This window comes from Mesoplodon densirostris, chromosome 15 (genome assembly GCF_025265405.1).
Source record: "Mesoplodon densirostris isolate mMesDen1 chromosome 15, mMesDen1 primary haplotype, whole genome shotgun sequence".
In the NCBI taxonomy this organism is placed as follows: Eukaryota; Metazoa; Chordata; class Mammalia; order Artiodactyla; family Ziphiidae; genus Mesoplodon; species Mesoplodon densirostris.
In genome coordinates, this window is record NC_082675.1 from 16,877,518 (window position 1) to 16,897,019 (window position 19,502).

General features: G+C 44.5%; 3 protein-coding genes across 4 annotated transcripts; 2 read left to right on the top strand and 1 right to left on the bottom strand.

Annotated features, from left to right (window-relative positions):
- The first annotated feature begins 3,660 nt into the window (after positions 1–3,660).
- On the top strand, positions 3,661–5,582 carry LOC132503313 (cytochrome c oxidase subunit 6A1, mitochondrial). Its single transcript, XM_060119799.1, has 3 exons — positions 3,661–3,786; positions 3,932–4,074; positions 5,294–5,582. Exons 1-3 carry the CDS (start codon positions 3,687–3,689, stop codon positions 5,375–5,377), a joined length of 327 nt encoding a protein of 108 aa, XP_059975782.1. The 5' UTR covers positions 3,661–3,686; the 3' UTR covers positions 5,378–5,582.
- Positions 5,583–5,964: 382 nt separating this feature from the next.
- On the bottom strand, positions 5,965–9,027 carry TRIAP1 (TP53 regulated inhibitor of apoptosis 1). Its single transcript, XM_060119803.1, has 2 exons — positions 8,733–9,027; positions 5,965–7,780 (listed from the first exon to the last, which is right to left on the bottom strand). The coding sequence occupies exons 1-2, from the start codon at positions 8,910–8,912 to the stop codon at positions 7,697–7,699; spliced, it is 264 nt and encodes an 87-aa protein (XP_059975786.1). The 5' UTR covers positions 8,913–9,027; the 3' UTR covers positions 5,965–7,696.
- On the top strand, positions 8,924–19,494 carry GATC (glutamyl-tRNA amidotransferase subunit C). Of its 2 annotated transcripts, XM_060119798.1 has the most exons (4): positions 8,934–9,056; positions 9,152–9,324; positions 16,683–16,786; positions 18,291–19,494. In XM_060119798.1, the coding sequence occupies exons 1-4, from the start codon at positions 8,976–8,978 to the stop codon at positions 18,341–18,343; spliced, it is 411 nt and encodes a 136-aa protein (XP_059975781.1). In that variant the 5' UTR covers positions 8,934–8,975; the 3' UTR covers positions 18,344–19,494. The 2 variants fall into 2 exon arrangements, with proteins under 2 accessions (XP_059975780.1, XP_059975781.1); XM_060119797.1 differs by lacking the exon at positions 18,291–19,494 and having other exon boundaries at positions 8,924–9,056; positions 16,683–16,860.
- Positions 19,495–19,502: the final 8 nt, after the last annotated feature.

Genomic DNA, 19,502 nt, shown 5'->3' on the forward strand with positions numbered 1-19,502 from the left:
ACCCTAATTAAATGAATGAATGATGCTAAGCATCTCAGACAAGTTATTCAGATGATGGAAGTGGTGGTCATAGCACCCTTCTAGCGTGCTTGGAAAAAAGCTTCGGTGCCTTCTGCATAGTGCAGGCCAAATACCCCTCTGCTCTGCTTCCATAGAATCTGTACCCCTCCCCTGACCATGGCAAAAATAATAATGAACGAGAATTGAGCACTTAATTGAGACTTGGGATTAGTCTCTTGGCAGACAAATATTTATTGGTCCAGGAACTGGATGAACTCTTAGCTGGGAGAAACCACAGTAGAAGTAGCAGGCAGAATGCCCCAGATAAGCTTTCCCCTAAGCAAGCCCTGTCCTTGGCTAGGCAGCCTCCCCCAGCCTCCCTCCAATCCCTGCATCAGCAGCTGGCCCCAATATTGAGGTGCCTGCCTGCCAGCTCCCTGTTTCAAGGAAACAGAGCACCAGAGACCTTAGTGGCTTCAATATGAGTGTAAACATCACCAGCTGCCAGAGAAGATGACGTCAAATCCAGGCCTGGCTGGCCATGGCCTTGGGGAGACTCCCTGCACAGAGAGGCCAGATGCCCTGGGGTTCACTGTGAGAGGACGCAGAAGCTGGGAACTGCCAGCTCAGCACCTTGAAAACACATTTGATGGTTCCATCCATTCTCAAGGACCCCATGACTTGAAATATTTTTCTTTCCAAACCTACTGAAGTCAGAAATTATTAGCTCTTTTTTTTTTCCCTTGCTAATCCTTATTCAGAGCATCAGATTAGCATGAGCTTGACAGGGTGACCTCTCGGAGTTGGTGGTGTTCTACCTAAAGCAAAGTCTGTATGGCTTTGAGGTTAAAAGAACTGGCTTGAGTCCCACACTGCCTGAGTCCACCACTTGCCTAAAGCTTTGTGATCTTGGGCAATTTCCTTCACAACCTTGAGTCTCAGTTTCCTTATCTGAAAAATAGGGAGAATAGTATCTAGCTCACAGGATCATGGTTGGGATTAATGTATATTCAGTGAGGTCCTATCATGTGCCAAGTGGTCACACCAGTGAACAAAACATAGTCCCTGCCCCCATGGTGTGTGGTGAGAAAAGGCAGACAATAAACCAATAAATATTTAATACAGCAGATGGTGGCAAGTGCCACAAAGATAGATAAGGCGCAGTAAGGAGGATAGAGTGTCAGGGCGGGGAGGAGCTATTTCACTTCAGGGTGGTCTGGGAAGGGCTTTCCAATAAGAGATGGCTTCTAAGCAGAGCCCTGAGTGAAATAAGGAAGCAATTCATGTGGCTACCTGGGGGGAAACTCTTCTAGGCAGAGATATGAGCATGTGCAAAGGTCCTGAGGCAGGGGCATGCCTGGCATGTTCAAGGAAAGGCAAGAATGCCAATGTAGCTGGAGTGAAGTGGGCAAGGGAGCAGGTAGACTACATGATGTCAGAGAGGTGGCTGCGGGCAAGGTGTGTAGGACCTGGCAGCCCACTGTCAGGACTTTGGCATTTACTCTGAGATGGGAACCACTGAGGATTTTGAGCAGAGGAAGAAGATGATCTGACAGGTTTTAAGGGATCCCCCTGGCTGCCACGTAAGAATAGGCTGTAGAAGGGCCAGGTAGCAGGGAGACCAGTTAGGAAGCTGTTGCAATTGCCCAGGTAAGAGATAACACCTTTGATTAAATTGGTAGCAGTAGGTGGTAAGTAGCTGTCAGATTCTTGATAGAAAATGTGTGTGTGTGTGTGTGTGTGTGTGTGTGTGTGTGTGTGTGAGAGACAGAGAGAGAGAGAGAGAGAGAGAGAGAGAGATCAAAGGTGACTCCAAGGTGTTAAACTTGAGGAATGGAGTGCCCATTTACTGAGGTGGAGAAGACAATTTATGTAAAGTGTTTAGCATAGATGAGGGCATGAAATAAGTGCTTAGTAAATATTACCTGTTCGTTGTATTGATGATTTTGGTTTCCTGGGCTGTCTAAACTCAGTCACCCAAAGCTTTGCAAATGCTGAGCATACCTGGCAATAACATCATAGACATCATGCCTGAGAATGTACTGTGGGCCAAGCATACGACAGACAGAATCTTTACCTAGCACTACCACCCTGCAAGATGTATGAAAGTCCTATGAGAAAATAAACATTTGTTGAATTTTTAACATATCCCAGGCATTGGGCATTTTTCACTTAATCCTGTCTCTAACACTGAATTGTAAATTGCATGAGAGAGACCTTATAGCTCTTGCATACTACTGTGTACACCTGGCACATAGTAGCCACCGTAGTTAATATTTATTAAATGAACCATCATTATTATGGATAGAGGGTGAGTAACTGCCCCAGGCGGGGCTGTGTCTTAAATTACTGTTTGTCAGATAAAGGGATGAATAAGTGCATATTACATTCCCATTTTAGAGAAGAGGAACAGTTGGGGGCAGACCAGATTTGAACCCAGGATTTCCTGATGCTTGAGCTTGGACCCTTTCCATGGCTACACTGTGGGGCTTCACAGCCCCTCTGGCTGTGTTTGAGGATGCCTAGGGATTTGACAATCCTAATTTCACCATAACATGCAAAAACCCAGGCTACTCAGAGAAAGAAAGATCAGATTGTGAAGCTCTAGTACTATGATCCTAAATTTTTGTTTTCATGAAACTGCAGGACCTTAAAGCATTCGTTTTATCTAACTTGCTCAAGGTCATACAGGCTGTGTTGGATGGAAACAAAATGTGAATCCAGTCTTATCACGCCAGAGTCCCTGTTTATTCCTCTAAGTAGACGTTCTTAACCTGGGGCACAGGACTCTTAGGGGGTGTCCGGATGTACTTTATAGTACCTTGTTCCCCCAACATTGTGTGCTTAAACTGTGTGTGCTTAGGAGCAGTTGCATTTTTTGTGAGGAAAGGATTCATAGCTTTCATTACATCCTTAAAGGAACTTATGGTCAAAAACTTTACTTTCATTTTATCTTATGTATCTATTTTTTAACTTTTATTTTTTAAACTGTTTTTAGATGAGTAGAAGGAAGAAAAATGACAGGAGGGGTGGGAAAGAATTGTAGAGATAAAATATAACAGATGCCAACTGTTTCCCGTTGCTATTCATTCATTCACTCATTCATTCTTTCATTCATTCAACAAATCTGTGTTGAGCACCTGTTACTTGCCAGGCACGATTCCGGAGTCTGGGGATGCTGCAGTGGCAAAATCTTTTGTCTCCCCTGATAGAACATAAACTCTGTGATGCCGACAAAATATTGTAATAATGATGATGACAATTATTATTATGTCCTGGTGCCATGAAAAAAATAGCGCAGAGTCAAAGGATAGGGAGGAGGGGAAATGTCATTTTAGATAGAGTGGTTTGTGCTCGGAACCTCCTGTTGCTGTGTATGGACTTCAGCGAAGGGAGCGACCCCGGATGCCAGGGTGTCCTCCACAAACCTTTCTTTTGCGCTTAACCTCACCAGGGTGCTGACCTTAGGGAGCAGGGAGTGCACGCAGGAGTGCAGAGCGCATGCTCCCTCTAGCTCTGCGGCTCCGAGCTTTCAGGCTAGGACTCTGCGGGCCCGGAGGACAGTGCGCAGGCTCCTCGGGTTAAAAGGCGCCGCCCAATAGGAACTTCCCTTTGAGGTTGTGGCCCCGCCCCCACAGCCAACTTTTCTGTTTCCGCTTCCGGCGCTGCGGCGGTTCTGGTCGAAGATGGCGGCGGCAGCGGTACCCCGGGTTTCTGGGCTGCTGGGTCGTTCCCGGCTGCTGAGCCGGCCTATGTCGAGTGGCGCCCACGGCGAGGAGGGCTCAGGTACTGGGACTGGGTGCGCAGGGCGGGCCTTGGCCCCACTGGAGCGAAGAGCGGCGGGACTGTGACCTTGGCTTGAGGCCTTGGGGGTGGGAGAGGAGACCCGGGCGTATTACCGCCAGGCCTGAGCGTCGTGCCCCCTCTGCAGCTCGCATGTGGAAGTCCCTCACCTACTTCGTGGCGCTCCCCGGGGTGGGAGTGAGCATGCTGAACGTGTTCCTGAAGTCGCACCACGGAGAGGAGGAGAGACCCGAGTTCGTTGCCTACCCCCATCTCCGCATCAGGTCCAAGGTACCCCTTGTAGTCTCTTCGAGTGTCTCTTCCGCTTTTCATTCCAAATGCCAAGTTCTTCATTCTCTAAAAGCGTGGGTGCCGTGCGTGTACAGTTTCTCATTCAATCCTCCCAAACACATTTTTATTTTCTCCGGTCATATCTCACTTTTCTTCCTCAAGGTCGTACAGTAAGTGCCCTTCAGTTTTCCTTTCTCCGAGTCATCCTACCTTTTGCCTTCTGATACTGTTCTGAAACGGTTGTCGGTGGTACACAACCTGGAGATTTGGGAAACTCCCTTAGACTGGCGAAGTCGGAAGGCGGTTCACCTTTCTAAAATCTGGGCATCTGGAAGCTCCTAGCTGCATAATGAAGAGATTGACCTGACAGCTTCTGTTCACCTCTGTGCTAGTTATCATCCCAGCTATGTCATCCTTTGGCTATTGATGCAGATATATTATGATAATTATTACCTCACTTAGCCCAGGTAGGACTGGAAAATTAAGCAGGATCCTTAGATTCAGAAAGAATTTTTGAGTCTGAGCGCCACTCCCACCCTTGTACAATAGAATTGGAAGCCGTGCAGTAAGGTTTCTTAACCTCAGTACTATTGACATTTGGGGCTGGATAATTCTCTTTGGGGTGAGGAGGGGCTGTCCTGTGAGTTATAGGATGTTTAGCAGCATCTTTGACCTCTAACCACTAGGTGCTAGTAGTATCCGCTTCTCTCCCCAAGATGTCTCCAGATACTGGCTTACGTCCCCACAGGGGCAGAATCATCCTGGGCTGGAAATCACTGCCCTAGAGCAATGCTTTTCAAAAGTAGCATGCAAAATAACTGAGGGTATGTTGCAGTTTCCAATCCAGAGATTTGTTTCAGGTCCAGAAATCTGCATTTAAGTAAGCATCTCTGCCCCCATACCCACCTCTACCACTCTGATACAGGTGACGGGAGGATTGCACTTTCAGAAACACAGCACTGATGTACAGTTACCAGGGAGAGGCTTTTGAGTAACGAACTTGAGCTTGCTTTTCATACTGTCTACTTTACGGGCTCCCCTGGAATTTATAAGAGCTCCCTTAAATCATGGGAGGGCTGAAATATGCCAGTAGTTAAAGGACTAATTTCCATTTTGTTTTTATGTATTATCTGTTACTCACCCTACTTTAGGCAGTTCGTGGTAGTGTTGTTTCTGAACTATTTTCTGGAATTGCCTAATGGACATCTTCACTCCACAGCCCTTTCCCTGGGGAGATGGTAACCATACCCTATTCCATAACCCTCACGTGAATCCGCTTCCAACTGGCTATGAAGACGAATAGAGAACCTGGGCCATTACCCAGTGGGGACCACAGCACTGGTTTGGACCATTACTCTGCACACATGGACCAGAAAAGTGTTCGAGACCTTAAGCTCACCTTCTTGTATCCAGTGATGACCATTATACTTCATGACCATTATACTGATTTTCCGTCCCTTTGCTTATGGCAGGAGATGGCTTAAATAAATAACTTAGTCATGAGCTGAGAGTTGCATTCTTTGGTGGTGTTTTTCCCTCAGAAATTAACATTGATGTTATTTCTATTTCTGCAGTGAAGGTCTGCGGTTGCTGTTTGCAGTGTTTCAGGTCCAATTCAGGCCTCCAAATAACAATGTTTGTAACAGGCCTGGCATTGGTTTCTTGTGCCTGGGGTGGATAAAGCAGATACCACAAGTCAAGCTAATTAAGGGTCAAAATTGTGTCCTGGCAGACTTCGGGTGGCAAAGACACCAGCATTTGCTGAAGAATTCTCCCTATAGTCAGATAATTTTCTCCAAAGGTGTCAAGTTCTCATCTTGGGTCATCTCTCAGCTCCCTTAAGGCTGGAAGGGTCAGAAACTTTTGGAGAAATAAAGGCAGTGTGACACATTTCTGCATATAGAACTGGCTTTATTTGTTTCTGGAATTAAAACCTTGTAGCCATAGGAATTAGGAGAGATCACCATTAAAGAGCAATTAAGATTTCCTCTTCAAAATTTAAAACCTTTTAAGTAGTTGAGATAGTGGGAGCCATTTTATGGGCAGGATAAAGTCAAAATAGCATGAGGAACAATCAGAAAAAAATTATTCCCTCAGTAGCAGTTACAATAACATTTGTTTTATTCTCAAGGCTCAACCAGACAGTTTTGTGGTAAGATTCAAGAGCCTGTAAGGTTTTGACTGGCTTGTGGCCAGGCTTATTTCGGGACAGTTATACTTAACTCCAGCTTGCTGCCTGGACGTCCTCAACTGGGTTCCAAATATCTTTTGTATAATGGACCTTAACCTGTCAAAATATAAATGCAGAATGTATTGCAATGACATGAAGGACTGGTCACATTAAATATGACGTTATTAATTGGTAAAGTGGAGAAGAGATAGTAGGATCTAGGACTTCTGTAAATCAAGTTTCATACCATATGGGCACATAAAAAAAATTGAACCACATTACTCAAGATAACGCAGTTGTGGAGACTACATGACATTCTAAAGTGTGTAAGTGCTCACCTGATCCTGACATTTTTTGGGGTGCCATTATATAAACATTTTAAGATATTGGTGTAGCTTACTGTGGAAATTTTAGAAATCAGTGGTTTCCATTTGCTATACGATACTACCTAGCATAGATAAATCTTCATTTTAAAATTATAAAACTCCCCCCAGTGTATATATGGGATGTGTGGGGTTACAGGGTGGTAGTTCCATAAAGTGTACCGAGTTTCAGGGGCAAATAATGATAGAAACTAAATGTTACAATTTGTTCCATCTTCATGATTACAGGCATTACAGGGCAGGGTGGGTAAAGGAGGCAAATAAAGTGAACTCTTTTCTCCCCCCATTTAACCAGATGCAGCATTTTGGCACTTCTATGATACACAGGTTGACTTAATTTATTTACTTAAGTTGAAAGCTGGCAACAGCAAATCTTTGCAATTTAGGATCCTCCTGCATAGCCACTCCACTCCAAGGATCTTAATTGCTGAACTACACCATGAACTCTGAGATGGTGTTCAGTGTTCTTGAAGCTTTCACATCTTAATATGAGATCTGACACCTCTTAAGGTAGGGAACTGTTAAAAGCTGTCTTCCTCTTGGCTAACCCAGTCCACCAGCAATCTTAACAGTTAAGTTACTATATAAAAATAAAACGGTGCTCCCAAGCATTGATCGAAACTGTTGTGCTGGGAACCCTTTCCAAAGCATTATCTCCCTGAGAGAAAAGAGAGATCCTAACCAGTTGCTTCCATGAACAGTAACCCCAGTACAGTGTACAAGTAATGTCATTCGAAGCATAACTCAGGCAACCTTGGTCATCCTGACAAGCTTATCAGCATTTACATACAAGATACATTTAAAACCGATCCCAGACCAAGTATTGCAATCATAATCCCATTATTTAGCAGACTGAGTTCCTGCTGATGTCAAAGCCAGAAATTTCAAAGCAAAGAGTGATTTTTTTCATCATCTTTTACAAATGAGATAAAAATATCAAGGAGGAGGATAGGAAACTCCTCTCTCCTAAATTCATCAAATCGATGCTGTCTTCACAGCTTTAACTGACACGATCCAGAGTCCTCAATTTCCCAATTTGAGGAGTCCATTTTCAAGGTGACTGTCAAGGTCAAGAAGAGCTTTCAGGCTTTTCTTTGCCATGGCCCATGAACTCCAGTCCTTCAATAGGAATCTCCTTCTCCTTTATTGCTTTCTGATGGAAGAAAACACATGATAAAGGTCTACATGGAGCCTGAGGACCAAACTTTATAAATATGGTGGTACAAAAGTAAATCCGACTGGACCATAAGGACTACCAAACATGATTCAAACCCCATGCTTTTTAACATAAGATTACAAAGAAATTAACTGTAAAACTACAGAGACTGGAAAGAGTTAACATCAAAATTCAGAAGTGGAAATTAAACAGTATCACCACTCTATTGTGACAGACACAAGTTCAAATCAGTCCCAGGACTTACTGGCTATGTAACTTTGATCAAGTCTAACTTTCCTATCTGTTTATTGGGTAAAGACAGCAGCTCCACCTGGGATTACTGAGGATGTTTTTTAAGTTAACTAACTGGGAGTGCCTTGCCCAGGGCTGTTCTTACGATTCAGATCAGTTTCACATTCACTGGGATGGAATGAAGATGTTCTAGCTAGTCAAGAGAGAATAAAATAGGCCAATGAAGGGAATATAACAAAAGGAGATCCTCCATAATGTCTAATAGGCCAGAGAGGCTAACACCCCTCCTTGTCCCTCAGCAATATTGGAAAAGTGCACCACCGCAAAATCCAAGGAAACTTGATTCTAGTGAACTTCGACTAATCACTTCCTATTTCTGGGCGTGAGTGTTTGATGCATAAAATACGAATAACTATGCCCACTTTGCAAGTTCAGGTTGAGCACCAAATGAACCAAAGAATGTTACTGGGCTCCGTAAAAAGTAAAGTGCTGCAAAAATATTTAACTTTGTCATTCGGAGAGATACCAGGCAGCCTTGGTGACAGTAGGGGAGAGAACTACTGTCACTGGTCTCATCGAGGCTTTTCTTCACCCTGCCAGTCCCAACGCCCTCAAGGTACGATGCGTGAGGCCAGGGACACCGTAGAGAGAAGCCGGTGCCTGGGGTAGAGGCGAGAGGACCGGGGCCTCAGCTCACCTGAACACACTGCTGGTAGCGCTTGAAGAGGTTGGTGCACGGGTCCCCGGAGCAGTCCCCCTTGAGGAATTTCTCGGCAAACCAGCGATTGAAGCACTGGTCGTACTCACGCTTCATGTCGGTGCAAGCCTCCCCTACGCTGTTCATGGCGTCGGCGGTGGCGGCGCTCTCGGATGTCATCACTTTTAAGCGCGTCGCTAGGCTTTACGAGAGGACGCACTACGGGGGCCGAGCAGGATAGAAATGTGGGCGCGGGCCGTGTGGCTGGGCCTTCGAGTGTCGGCGGGCGGGCGCCGGGGCTTCCGCTCCAAGGCCGATCCTCAGGTAGATGCTGGGGCGTCTAGGCGGGTGCCGAAGCGGGGCGGGAGGCGGAGCAGGCCCCACCCGTGACCCAAGCCCTCCGCCTCATTCTCCCCCAGGGAAGCCACCGGGTCACGGCCGAGCTGATCGAGCACCTGGAGCGGCTAGCACTTGTGGACTTTGGCAGCCAAGAGGCCGTGGCACGGCTGGAGAAAGCCATCGCCTTCGCCAACCGGCTCCGCGCCGTGGACACGGACGGGGTGGAGCCCATGGAGTCAGTTCTGGAGGACAGGTAAGCTCGCGACTACGGCCCTCGAAGCCTTGCCTGCGGCGCCTTCGCTCCCAGTTAAGATGAAGATTAGTGTCTCATTTCACAGAAGCGAGATGCGAGAACTTGCCCACGGTCACCCCGCGGGTGCTTTCACTCTTTCCCTTGTTCATTATGGATCCTGTCCCTCCCTTGTAGAATCCTCGAGGGCTCCCAGTGTAACTAGGAACAAAATCCGAACTGCTAAGCTTCACTTTCGAGGCCCAACTTCCTAGAGTCCCTCCCTACCTCACCGAAGTACTGCTTTTATCACTCCAACCACATTGGCTTTTTTACCGTTTCTCCAACACGCCAAATTCGTTGCTCCTCTAGGATCTTTGCATTAACTCCTTATCCTGTCTGGTTTTCTTCTTTTTTGGGCCGTGCGGCATGCGGGATCGAACCTGCGATCCCTTCAGGGGAAGCGCGGAGTCTTAACCACTGGACCACCAGGGAAGTCCCAGGGTTTTCTTCTAATATTTTTCTTGATAATCTTATTTTTGTTGATTTGTAATGTTTCTTGTTAATAGAATGTGAGCTCATGTCTGATTTCCTTGCTGCTGAATTCCTGTCTCAAAAATTTTTAATGTACATATTTTCTGACCTAGTGGTTCCCTATGGAAATATCTGTGAAAGTGCATCAAGATGTGTTCACAAGCGCCCAGGGTATGCAAATCTGTTTATAATACAAAACAACAGAAAAGAAACAAAAAAAACCCAGAAACATTTTAAGTGTCCTTCATGGCTAAATACATCATCATAGTACACTGGAATATTTGGCAGTTAAAAATAATGAAATAACTATATATGCTGATATGGAAAGGTCTCCAAGATATACTTAATAAAAAAGGCAAAGTTCAGGACATCGTGTATGGTATTATCGATACTTTATGTGTAATCTATTTTATATACTCTGGTGTATACATTAAGTTTTGTTTTGTTCCCTGAAAGGGCATGCAAGAAACTGTTAACGATAGTTAGTGTTAAAGAAGATGGGAATGCAGAGGGAAGATTTTTTTGTTTTTTGGCTGTGTTGGGTCTTCGTTGCTGTGTGCCGGCTTTCTCTAGTTGTGGCGAGCGGGGGCTACTCTTTGTTGTGCTGCGTGGCTTATTGTCGTGGCTTCTCTTGTTGTGGAGCACGGGCTCTAGGCGTGTGGGCTACAGTAGTTGTGGCACGCGGGCTCAGTAGTTGTGGCACATGGGCTTAGTTGCTCCGTGGCATGTGGGATCTTCCTGGGCCGGGGCTCAAACCCTGTCCCCTGCATTGGCAGGCTGATTCTTAACCACTGCGCCACCAGGGAAGCCTAGAGGGAAGTTTTAACTTTTCATTTTATACCTAGGGCCCAAAACACAAATGCCTAAGGGCGCAGAGTAATAACCCAAGTAGTGAAGTAGTGTAATGAAACAGGGAGGGATGGGTCTTTGACAAAGCAGCTTATGAATACTAAAAGGGTGCAGCCTCTACCCACCTCTACCAATTTTTGCCAAATCTTAATACATTTTAAAAGAAAATGATCTTTTTTGAAAAGCAGACTTGTTTGCTGTTTGGGACTGCAGCTTCTTAGAAAGGATGGGTATATAGCCTATAAAGATATGGGCAGTCTACAACTCTGTCCTAGCCTTTTTCTTTTTTTTCTTTTTTTTTTTTTTTTTATTATTTATTTATTTATGGCTGTGTTGGGTCTTCGTTTCTGTGCAAGGGCTTTCTCTAGTTGTGGCGAGCAGGGGCCACTCTTCATCGCGGTGCACGGGCCTCTCACTATCGCAGCCTCTCTTGTTGTGGAGCGCAGGCTCAGTAGTTGTGGCTCACGGGCCCAGCCGCTCTGCGGCATGTGGGATCTTCCCAGACCAGGGCTCAAACCCATGTCCCCTGCATTGGCAGGCAGATTCTCAACCACTGTGCCACCAGGGAAGCCCTGTCCTAGCCTTTTTCTGATGGCATTTAAAAAAATAAACTCCTGGTACAAGTGGGAGAAAGAAAGCTGCCATTAGTCAATGCCAGTAGGGAGAGACACACTTATCTGTTTCCATAACCTTCATGTAAAGTGCTTGCTAGCCTCATGGTCTCACTCCAGTCTTCCTTTTTTTTTTTTTTTTTTTTTTTTTTTTGCGGTACGCGGGCCTCTCACCTTTGTGGCCTCTCCCGTTGCGGAGTACAAGCTCCGGATGCGCAGGCTCAGCGGCCATGGCTCACGGGCCCAGCCGCTCCGCGGCATGTGGGATCTTCCCGGACCAGGTCACGAACCCATATCCCCTGCGTCGGCAGGCGGACTCTCAACCACTGCGCCACCAGGGAAGCCCTCACTCCCGTCTTTGATTCCTTCAAATCCTCTATTTTGTAATCTTGATGCTTAGGTCTAGGGAGGTTAACCGATTTGCCCAAAGTTACAGTATTTCAAAACAGAAATCTGATGTCATTCTCCTGCCCAAGCCCTTCAGGTGGCTTCCTAGTGCTCTTTAGGATAAAAAGGAAAGCTTCACCATAGCCTGTGGGGCATCATTTAACCAAGCTTCTGCCCACTTCTTCAAGACATCACTTTCCCAGAGCTCTCCATTCTTTCCCCTTGTTAGAATTCTGGGCTCTTGCCTTTACCCCCATCTCAACGCATGCATTCCTTTTTTTTTTTTTTTTTTTTGCCTCACTGTGTGGCATGCAGGATCTTAGTTTCCTGACTAGGGATCAAACCCGTGTTCCCTGCAGTGGAAGCGCAGGGTCTTAACCACTGGACTGCCAGGGAAGTCCCTGCATTCCTTTTTTTTTTTTTTTTTTTGCCTACTTAATTTCCTTTCTTCAGATTTCAACTGTCACTTCCTCGGGGAAGTTTTCATTCTTCTGTATTGAGTCAGGTTCTCTTTCAGGACCTGTGGCTCTCATGGTATTCAAAAGAGCTGTAATTTTACATGTATTTATACATCAATTTAATTGATATTTGATTCTCTGCCCCTCTCCTATTGCTCATCCACCTCACAGGGAGCATGTCTGTTATTGCTCATCTTCATCTAGCACTGAGTCAGTAAATGTTTGTTGAATGTTCTTTATTATCTATGGGAAAGGGGGGAATAGAGTACAAAGAGCAGTCAGAATTTCCCAAGGCATCTAGAGGGTAACTATAAAGAAATGCAACTATTACTCAGGGAAGAGTTTGTGGAAAAGATGAAGAGGGATTTGGTTCTGGTAGCTGGAATAGTGACTTAGTATTCAGTGATTTGCAATCTTGCCATAAGTTAGGAAATCAGTTTGGGGTAATGATTCCATTTTAGATGTGACATTTGTAGGATTTTCATGTTGTGAATGTACTGCCTTCACTGACATTTGAAATGGAACCCAGTTAAGTGAAGACAAGTGTTAAATGGTTTTAGGTGATAGCCACACTAGCTGTAAAGGTCCTGACTGGCTAACAGAAATCTCTTGGCCCAAAATAACCTATCATTTGTTTTGAGCTAAAAAGCATGAGCATGCTTATGTACCAGGCACTAAGATTTTATATGCGTTATATCTCAGTAATCACATATAATCCCGAAAGGCAAATACTACTATCTCCTTCATAGATGAAGAAACCAAAGCTCAGAGAGGTTATGTAACCTGCGCCAAAGTTTCACAGGTATTAAGAGGAGAATCCAGGACTTGGAACTCAGAGCTTCTCTCAAATACTGCTCTAGATATGCCCTCTAAAGTCAGCCCCAGGAATTCCCTGGCAGTCCAGTGGTTAGGACTCGGTGCTTTCACTGCCGGGGCCCGGGTTCAATCCCTGGTCAGGGAACTAAGATCCTACCAGCCTCGTGGTGCAGCCAAAAAAATCAATCAATCAATCAATAATAAAGTCAGCCCCTAGAAACTTTATCCTTTTTCATCTCAGATCCAGCGACTGACTCAGGTGACATCTCTGATTGCAGACAAATAACTTCAATGCTTAGGATGTCCCTCAGAGCCTTATTTGCCAAATCAATTAGCTCTCATTTCAGTCCGCATGAAACTAGAAATAAATTAAAAGGCTTGTAGATGGAAGTAGAGTGGTGCCCAGAGAAACAACTCCTGGCAGCCTTGATAGCAGGGAAGAGGCAGAAAGAAACTAATAAAACAGCAGAACTGTTCAATTGGTCAGTCCAAGGGCCAACAGAGGCACTTCTTCTGCCATGCTGCCATAGTGCTTTCCATGCAATTAAATGCATTTCCCACAGTTACTGGTTTAAGTGCCTTGTCTGTGCGCTTTAGAGGGCAGGGATTTCTAATTCACAGTCAAAAGTTTTCTCAACCAGGGTCTTTCATCTGATTGAGGACACAGAAAGATCAATGGACTCTTTTTTCAAGTCTTGCAAGGATGGTACATAACTAACAACTAGCCCAGTTGCATAGAAGTTGTCCTACGTATCTGGACTAAATGCTCTTATAATAGAACCCTGACTGAGAAAGATGAGGTGAGGTAGACATTCAGTCAGTCATAATTGATAGGCACTTAAAAAGCTCATATGGTCTTGTTTGGTGTTTTGTGCATGATTCCAAGGTCAAGAAAAGTTAAGCGACTTGCCAAGTGAGGGTTCTGCTTAGTGTGCCACACTCAGAGACCCTGGGTTCAGTAGCCTCTGTTTAAGAAAATAGGGAGGTGTGGATTTATTCTACAAACAACTCCATCTTAAATAGTAATTAGGAGGAAGATGTATGATATTTGAAGAGGTGAATTTTGTCTTTCTGGAAATGTCACTTAATAGGAAACCCAATTACCAAACGAGTGAACAAATCAATTGCTACCTACTGTTGGGAAGCAGTAGCTTTTAACCACCTCTTGGCAGTAGTAGTCTTTTTTGTCAAAATCTCCAAGCGCCCAGGAACAATTAGCAGCCTCCAGTCCCTATGGACTGGGAGGGTTGTGAGTGATTATAGCAGGTTAAGTGCATAGGTATTCTCTGAATGGATAGTGGGGACTGAGGTGTACCTGGGGTGTACAAACTCTTTTTGAAAAAAGAGCAGGTGCTATTCAGTGCCCACCTCCTGTTGCCCTAAGAATGCAAGCCCAGCATTACCAGACCTTCTTTTTAAACATCATTTCATTTAATTGTCCCAGCAATTCTCTGAAGCATTTTACAAACAAGGAAAGGATACAAGGAAAGGATACATGGAAAGGATAAGTAACTTGCATACAGGCCACGTGCAGCTCTGGGGTTTGAATTCTGCAGTGATTCAGGATCCCAGTCTCTTAGCCATTTTGTTATATTGCCCAACAGAAATATAAACCCCAGAAAGTCCAATGGTCACCTTTGCAGATTACTTTTATTTTTGTTCTCCAAGTTTCCTTGAATGAGTATGAGTGCATAATCCTTGTATGGTAAAAAAAAAAAAACAACAAAAAAAAACAACAACAAAAAAACTAGTGCAACCTTCACTTTTTTTTGGCAAGAAGCTTAAGGTCTTAGAAAGATCATACTTGTTCAAGGTGATGCAGTGAAGACGGTGCCAGTCCTGGAATAGAGTCCAGCTTTCCACTCTTTGTACCATGAATAAGTGTTTGTCATGTCTTGCCCAGGGCTGGGTGCCCCAAAGAAATAGAAGAACCAATCCTTTCCTAAAAGAATCTTATCATTACAACTTGGCCTTCTATGCAGTCTTTACCCAGATGTTCATGTCACACCCTTGCCCCGTTGTCCCATTAGGTTTAGCCCACAGTCTATGTCTGGCTCAGAGCAGAAAGAGCTTGGCTCTTAGTGATTGAGCAAACTGCTTATTTTTCAGCCCAGGTATCTGGAAGCCAACTCAAACCTCTTGTCATGCACTTTTAAACCTTAAAACAGTAGTGAAGCCCCACAGATGTGTTCAACTCCTGTTTGGTTTCACTAGTTTGCCATCTGGATAGTTTAATGAAACCACTAAGCCCTGAAAACAGTGTGAGATTCTTCAGCTATGTTCGTGGTACATCTTGCAAGGGCAGGTGCTTTTACATCCACAAAGGTGGTTGCGATGAAAAAAGCACTCATCTTGGGGTACCAGAACCGGGCTTGGATCCCAGTCCTGTCACTTAGCAGCTTAAGTTATTTATAACCACTCTTCAGCAAGTTTCTGCACCTTGCTCATTTCCCATCACCCCCCCAATCCAGCTGTTTCTCTTTTTTTAAAGTGTATACATATTTTTTAAATGTATTTTTTTAAATTATTATTTATTTATTTTTGGCTGTGTTGGGTCTTCGTTTCTGTGCGAGGGCTTTTCTCTAGTTGTGGCAAGCGGGGGCCACTCTTCATCGCGGTGCGCGGGCCTCTCACTATCGCGGCCTCTCTTGTTGCAGAGCACGGGCTCCAGACGCGCAGGCTCAGTAGCTGTGGCTCACGGGCCTCGTTGCTCCGCGGCATGTGGGATTTTTCCAGACCAGGGCTCGAACCCGTGTCCCCTGCATTGGCAGGCAGATTCCCAACCACTGCGCCAGCAGGGAAGCCCTCAAGTGTATACATATTTTTAAAATATTTATTTGGCTATGGTGGGTCTTACATGGGATTTCATTGCTGTGTGCAGGATCTTTAGTTGTGGCATGTGGGCTCTTTTTTTTTTTTTAATTAACTTATACATTTTTGGCTGCGTTGGTCTTTGTTGCTGCGCGTGGGCTTTCTCTAGTTGCATTGAGGAGCTACTCTTCGTTGTGGTGCGTGGGCTTCTCACTGCAGTGGCTTGTCTTGTTGCAGAATGCAGCCTCAGTATTGTGGCACACAGCTTACTTGCTATGAGGCATGTGGGATCTTCCCCGACCAGGGCTCGAACCCGTGTCCCCTGCATTGGCAGGCAGATTCTTAACCACTGTGCCACCAGGGAAGCCCGGCATGCAGGCTCTGAGTTGCGGCATGTGGGAACTAGTTCCCTGGCCAGGGATTGAACCTGGGCCCCCTGCATTGGGAGCGTGGAGCCTTAACCACTGGACCAGCGGGGAAGTCCCAACCCAGCTCTTCCTTGACCATGGTTAAGGAGTGACATCACCTGTTCTGAGGACCTGTCCCTCACCCAGGCTGGGTTAGTTCCCCCTATCTAGTCCCTTGGCAAGCACTGCTTACCTCTGTTAGATTTAATATAATATACTGTAATTGCCTTACCTATCTCCACCAAAAGCAACTTACCCATAGTAATCATCAAAAATATTAAACATATCAATCCTGAGGAATAATTACCACTTACCTCACAGGGTTATTGAGAGAATCTATAAATGGTAGGCTGTTATTTGTTCTACTGTTGACTACAGCTCCTCCATCTTTGAGCAGTGACTATAACTCAAGAATATGCTGCTCCCTTGTTCTCCCATACTTGACCCTCTCCACCCATGCCCTAGAAGCCATGTTCTGAGAAGGTAACCTTAAACTTCTGGTTTTGTAGATGTCTGTACTTGAGATCCGACAATGTGGTAGAAGGCAACTGTGCTGAAGAACTACTACAAAACTCCCATCGAGTTGTGGAGGAGTATTTTGTGGCTCCCCCAGGTATGTGTTGCCCAAAATGGCTTAACAGACTGTCCCACAGTAAACTAAGAATGCAGTAGGAACTGTGAGGCCCACGTTTGCTATATGAAAGCACTTTGACAAGTATAAAGTGGCAAAAGGGTGAAGGAAGTCAAAAGGTAAAAACTTCCAGTTATAAGTTAAATAAGTCCTGGGGATACAATGTACTGCATGGTGACTCTAGGATGTTAACTAATCTTATTATGGTAATCATTTTGCAATATATACATGTATAAAATCATTGTGTTACACACCTTAAACTTATACAATGTATGTCAATTATCTCAATAAAACTGGAAATAAAAAAAACACATTAATAACAAAAAACAAAGTATATACAGGTGGTGACACTAAGGTGGCAGTAGATTCCAGGGGTCACATTCACCTCTAGGGGCCAGGTGTTAACAGGAATGAGCAAAACAAAAACAGGACCGAGGCAGGGAGAGATGTGTAGAGTGGCAAATCTGGAGCTCAAGCTATGCCTAAAGGGGCAGCTGGCATGCGCTGCTTCTCACTCAGTGCCAGGCAGGAATGGGAGCCCATTTTCCCAGAGAACCTGGACATCTGGCATTTTGTGTGCTATTTCCCAAATTTTAAGTGTTAATTCAAGATTAAAAAAATAAAATACCAAAAAAACCCCATGAAAATAAAACATACCTGCTGCAAGCCAGGTGCATCCTGTGATCAATCTGCAACCCCTAGTGTGGAGATTTGCATCTTTAAACCTCACTGTAACTATTTTAAAACTCTGGGCCAGTAATAAAACTCAGAACCTTGGGTAGCTGAACTGCAGATAGGTGAGCCCTCAGAGCTACTGCACCCCTCTGGACATTGGGGAATGGACTAGCCTAAGCACTCCAGGTAGATGGCTTTCCAAGTGCCAGCTTCAAGTTCAGGAGACGTCCCTCAGTGGAGAACCATCCTGAGCAGCCTCGAGACAAACATCAGTCCTCTGGCTCAGGGAATACCTCTTTGATCAAGACCAGCCAATTAAAGAAAAGCTCTGGTTGAAGCAAGGATGGGAAGGAAAGCTAAAAAAATTTTGAGCTCATGCCTCTGATTAACTAAACCGCCTCAGTTAACTGTGGAGAGAAATAAGATTTTATAATCTCTCAATCTCAGTGTCTGATAGCTGTTGCTGTTTCAGCAGACATATCCATTGATCACATATGCTGTTTCTCAAATAGAACCTTGTGTCAGACTTTGCTTCTTGGGAAAAACTGAGTTCACAGTCATAGTCTCTCCTTCCTCTCCCATATGTGTATAAATGTCTAATTAACCTGTCTCTGCTACTTACTGAAAAGTGTGCATTGATTAGGCTTCACTTATAACTGGTTCTTTCAGATACTCATAGCTAGAAAAACAGTGTAATAGCTACACTTATTTCCATTGCTTATTTTTCATGACAAACCAGTTAGCTCAGTGTAGAGCCAGTTGGAAAGCAGGCTCAACTATAACATTCCTTTTTGTTATTGTTTTCAAACAGGTAATATCTCTTGGCCAAAGCTGGATGAAAAAGAGCCCTTCTCACACTGCTGAGTAGCTATTCTGGGAAGGGGTGCCCTCTAAAAACGTGGAAGTGCAATGACTATTTTGTTACGAACACTAATGTTCCCACCTCCTTCAGTCACCTGAAAAAAGTGATGGTTAGGTATCTCTTAGTAACTAACTCTTTTGAAGACAGAATTAGGAAAGATCTAGCCAAAATAAGGCAAATAGTCCCTGATGCCAATGGAAGCAGAAGGTATTGCCAGTTTCCAAGGAAAAGGATCAAGTGTACTCACAGGCTGTTCTGTACGGAAGATTTTATCCCCTTCCCAAAAGACTGTCTACCAAACTGCATTTAAGTGAATTTTTCTATTTATGTAACTGTTAGACATTGCATCTGATCACTATGTGACAACCTGAGTTGTCCTTTTCAGTTGCTGCTTCCATTGACTTGAGCAGCCTTTTATCTTTACTGAACACACTTAAACTTGTTCTTGGGTACCCACTTTGTTCCAAGCAGAGGGCTGACTTTCTGCTAAGGTTAGGAGGCAGCTTTGGGAGGTGATGGATATGTTTATGGCCTTCATAGTTGTGATTTCATGTGTGTATACTTAACCCCTAACTCACTGAGTTGTATACATTAAATGTACAGCTTTTTACAGGTCAACTGTATTTCAATAAAGTGGTCGAAAAAAAAAAAAATAGCCCTGGGCCTGTGACAAAGTAGGCCCCCTGCCCCATGATTACTGAACTGAACAGAATCCCAAGACAGTGGGGTTTTTTGTTTTGGGGTTTGTTTTGTTTTTTTAAAGCTCAGATACCAGGGACAAATGAGACAAATTAGGAGTGAAAGTGATAGAACCAAAACTTTTCTGGTTTTTTTTTCCCCTAACCAACTGCCAAGGTTGGTTTTGGCTAAGAATTTCCCAATGATCTTTATGCTGGTGCCCACTTTTAAAAGTCTGTTTTTAGCCTTCCCATTCCCTTCCCCTATCTGCAATGCGCCCTCTTTTCTTTAAAGCAGCTTAATTTACACAGTTGGCCTTGAATTATAAGAGAACCCTGAACCTGCCCTTGGGATTAAAGTTCTCAGACCACCATCAGAGCAACATCTTTATCCCCAAATAAAGTAATCCACTCCTGCTCCTTACCAACTGGGTACAAGCTGCCCCTACAACTCAATGATTTTTTTTTTTTTTTTTACTATATC

What these genes read in the sequence shown, in the direction of transcription:
- LOC132503313 (XM_060119799.1), top strand. Translation starts at nt 3,687, where the DNA reads ATGGCGGCGGCAGCGGTACCCCGGGTTTCTGGGCTGCTGGGTCGTTCC. An exon ending in CCACGGCGAGGAGGGCTCAG is followed by an intron (nt 3,787 to 3,931) that starts GTACTGGGACTG and finishes CCCCCTCTGCAG; the next exon opens with CTCGCATGTGGAAGTCCCTC. An exon ending in ATCTCCGCATCAGGTCCAAG is followed by an intron (nt 4,075 to 5,293) that starts GTACCCCTTGTA and finishes TTCACTCCACAG; the next exon opens with CCCTTTCCCTGGGGAGATGG.
- TRIAP1 (XM_060119803.1), bottom strand. Translation starts at nt 8,912, where the DNA reads ATGACATCCGAGAGCGCCGCCACCGCCGACGCCATGAACAGCGTAGGG. An exon ending in GCTACCAGCAGTGTGTTCAG is followed by an intron (nt 7,781 to 8,732) that starts GTGAGCTGAGGC and finishes TTCTTCCATCAG; the next exon opens with AAAGCAATAAAGGAGAAGGA.
- GATC (XM_060119797.1), top strand. Translation starts at nt 8,976, where the DNA reads ATGTGGGCGCGGGCCGTGTGGCTGGGCCTTCGAGTGTCGGCGGGCGGG. An exon ending in GCTCCAAGGCCGATCCTCAG is followed by an intron (nt 9,057 to 9,151) that starts GTAGATGCTGGG and finishes ATTCTCCCCCAG; the next exon opens with GGAAGCCACCGGGTCACGGC. An exon ending in GAGTCAGTTCTGGAGGACAG is followed by an intron (nt 9,325 to 16,682) that starts GTAAGCTCGCGA and finishes CTGGTTTTGTAG; the next exon opens with ATGTCTGTACTTGAGATCCG.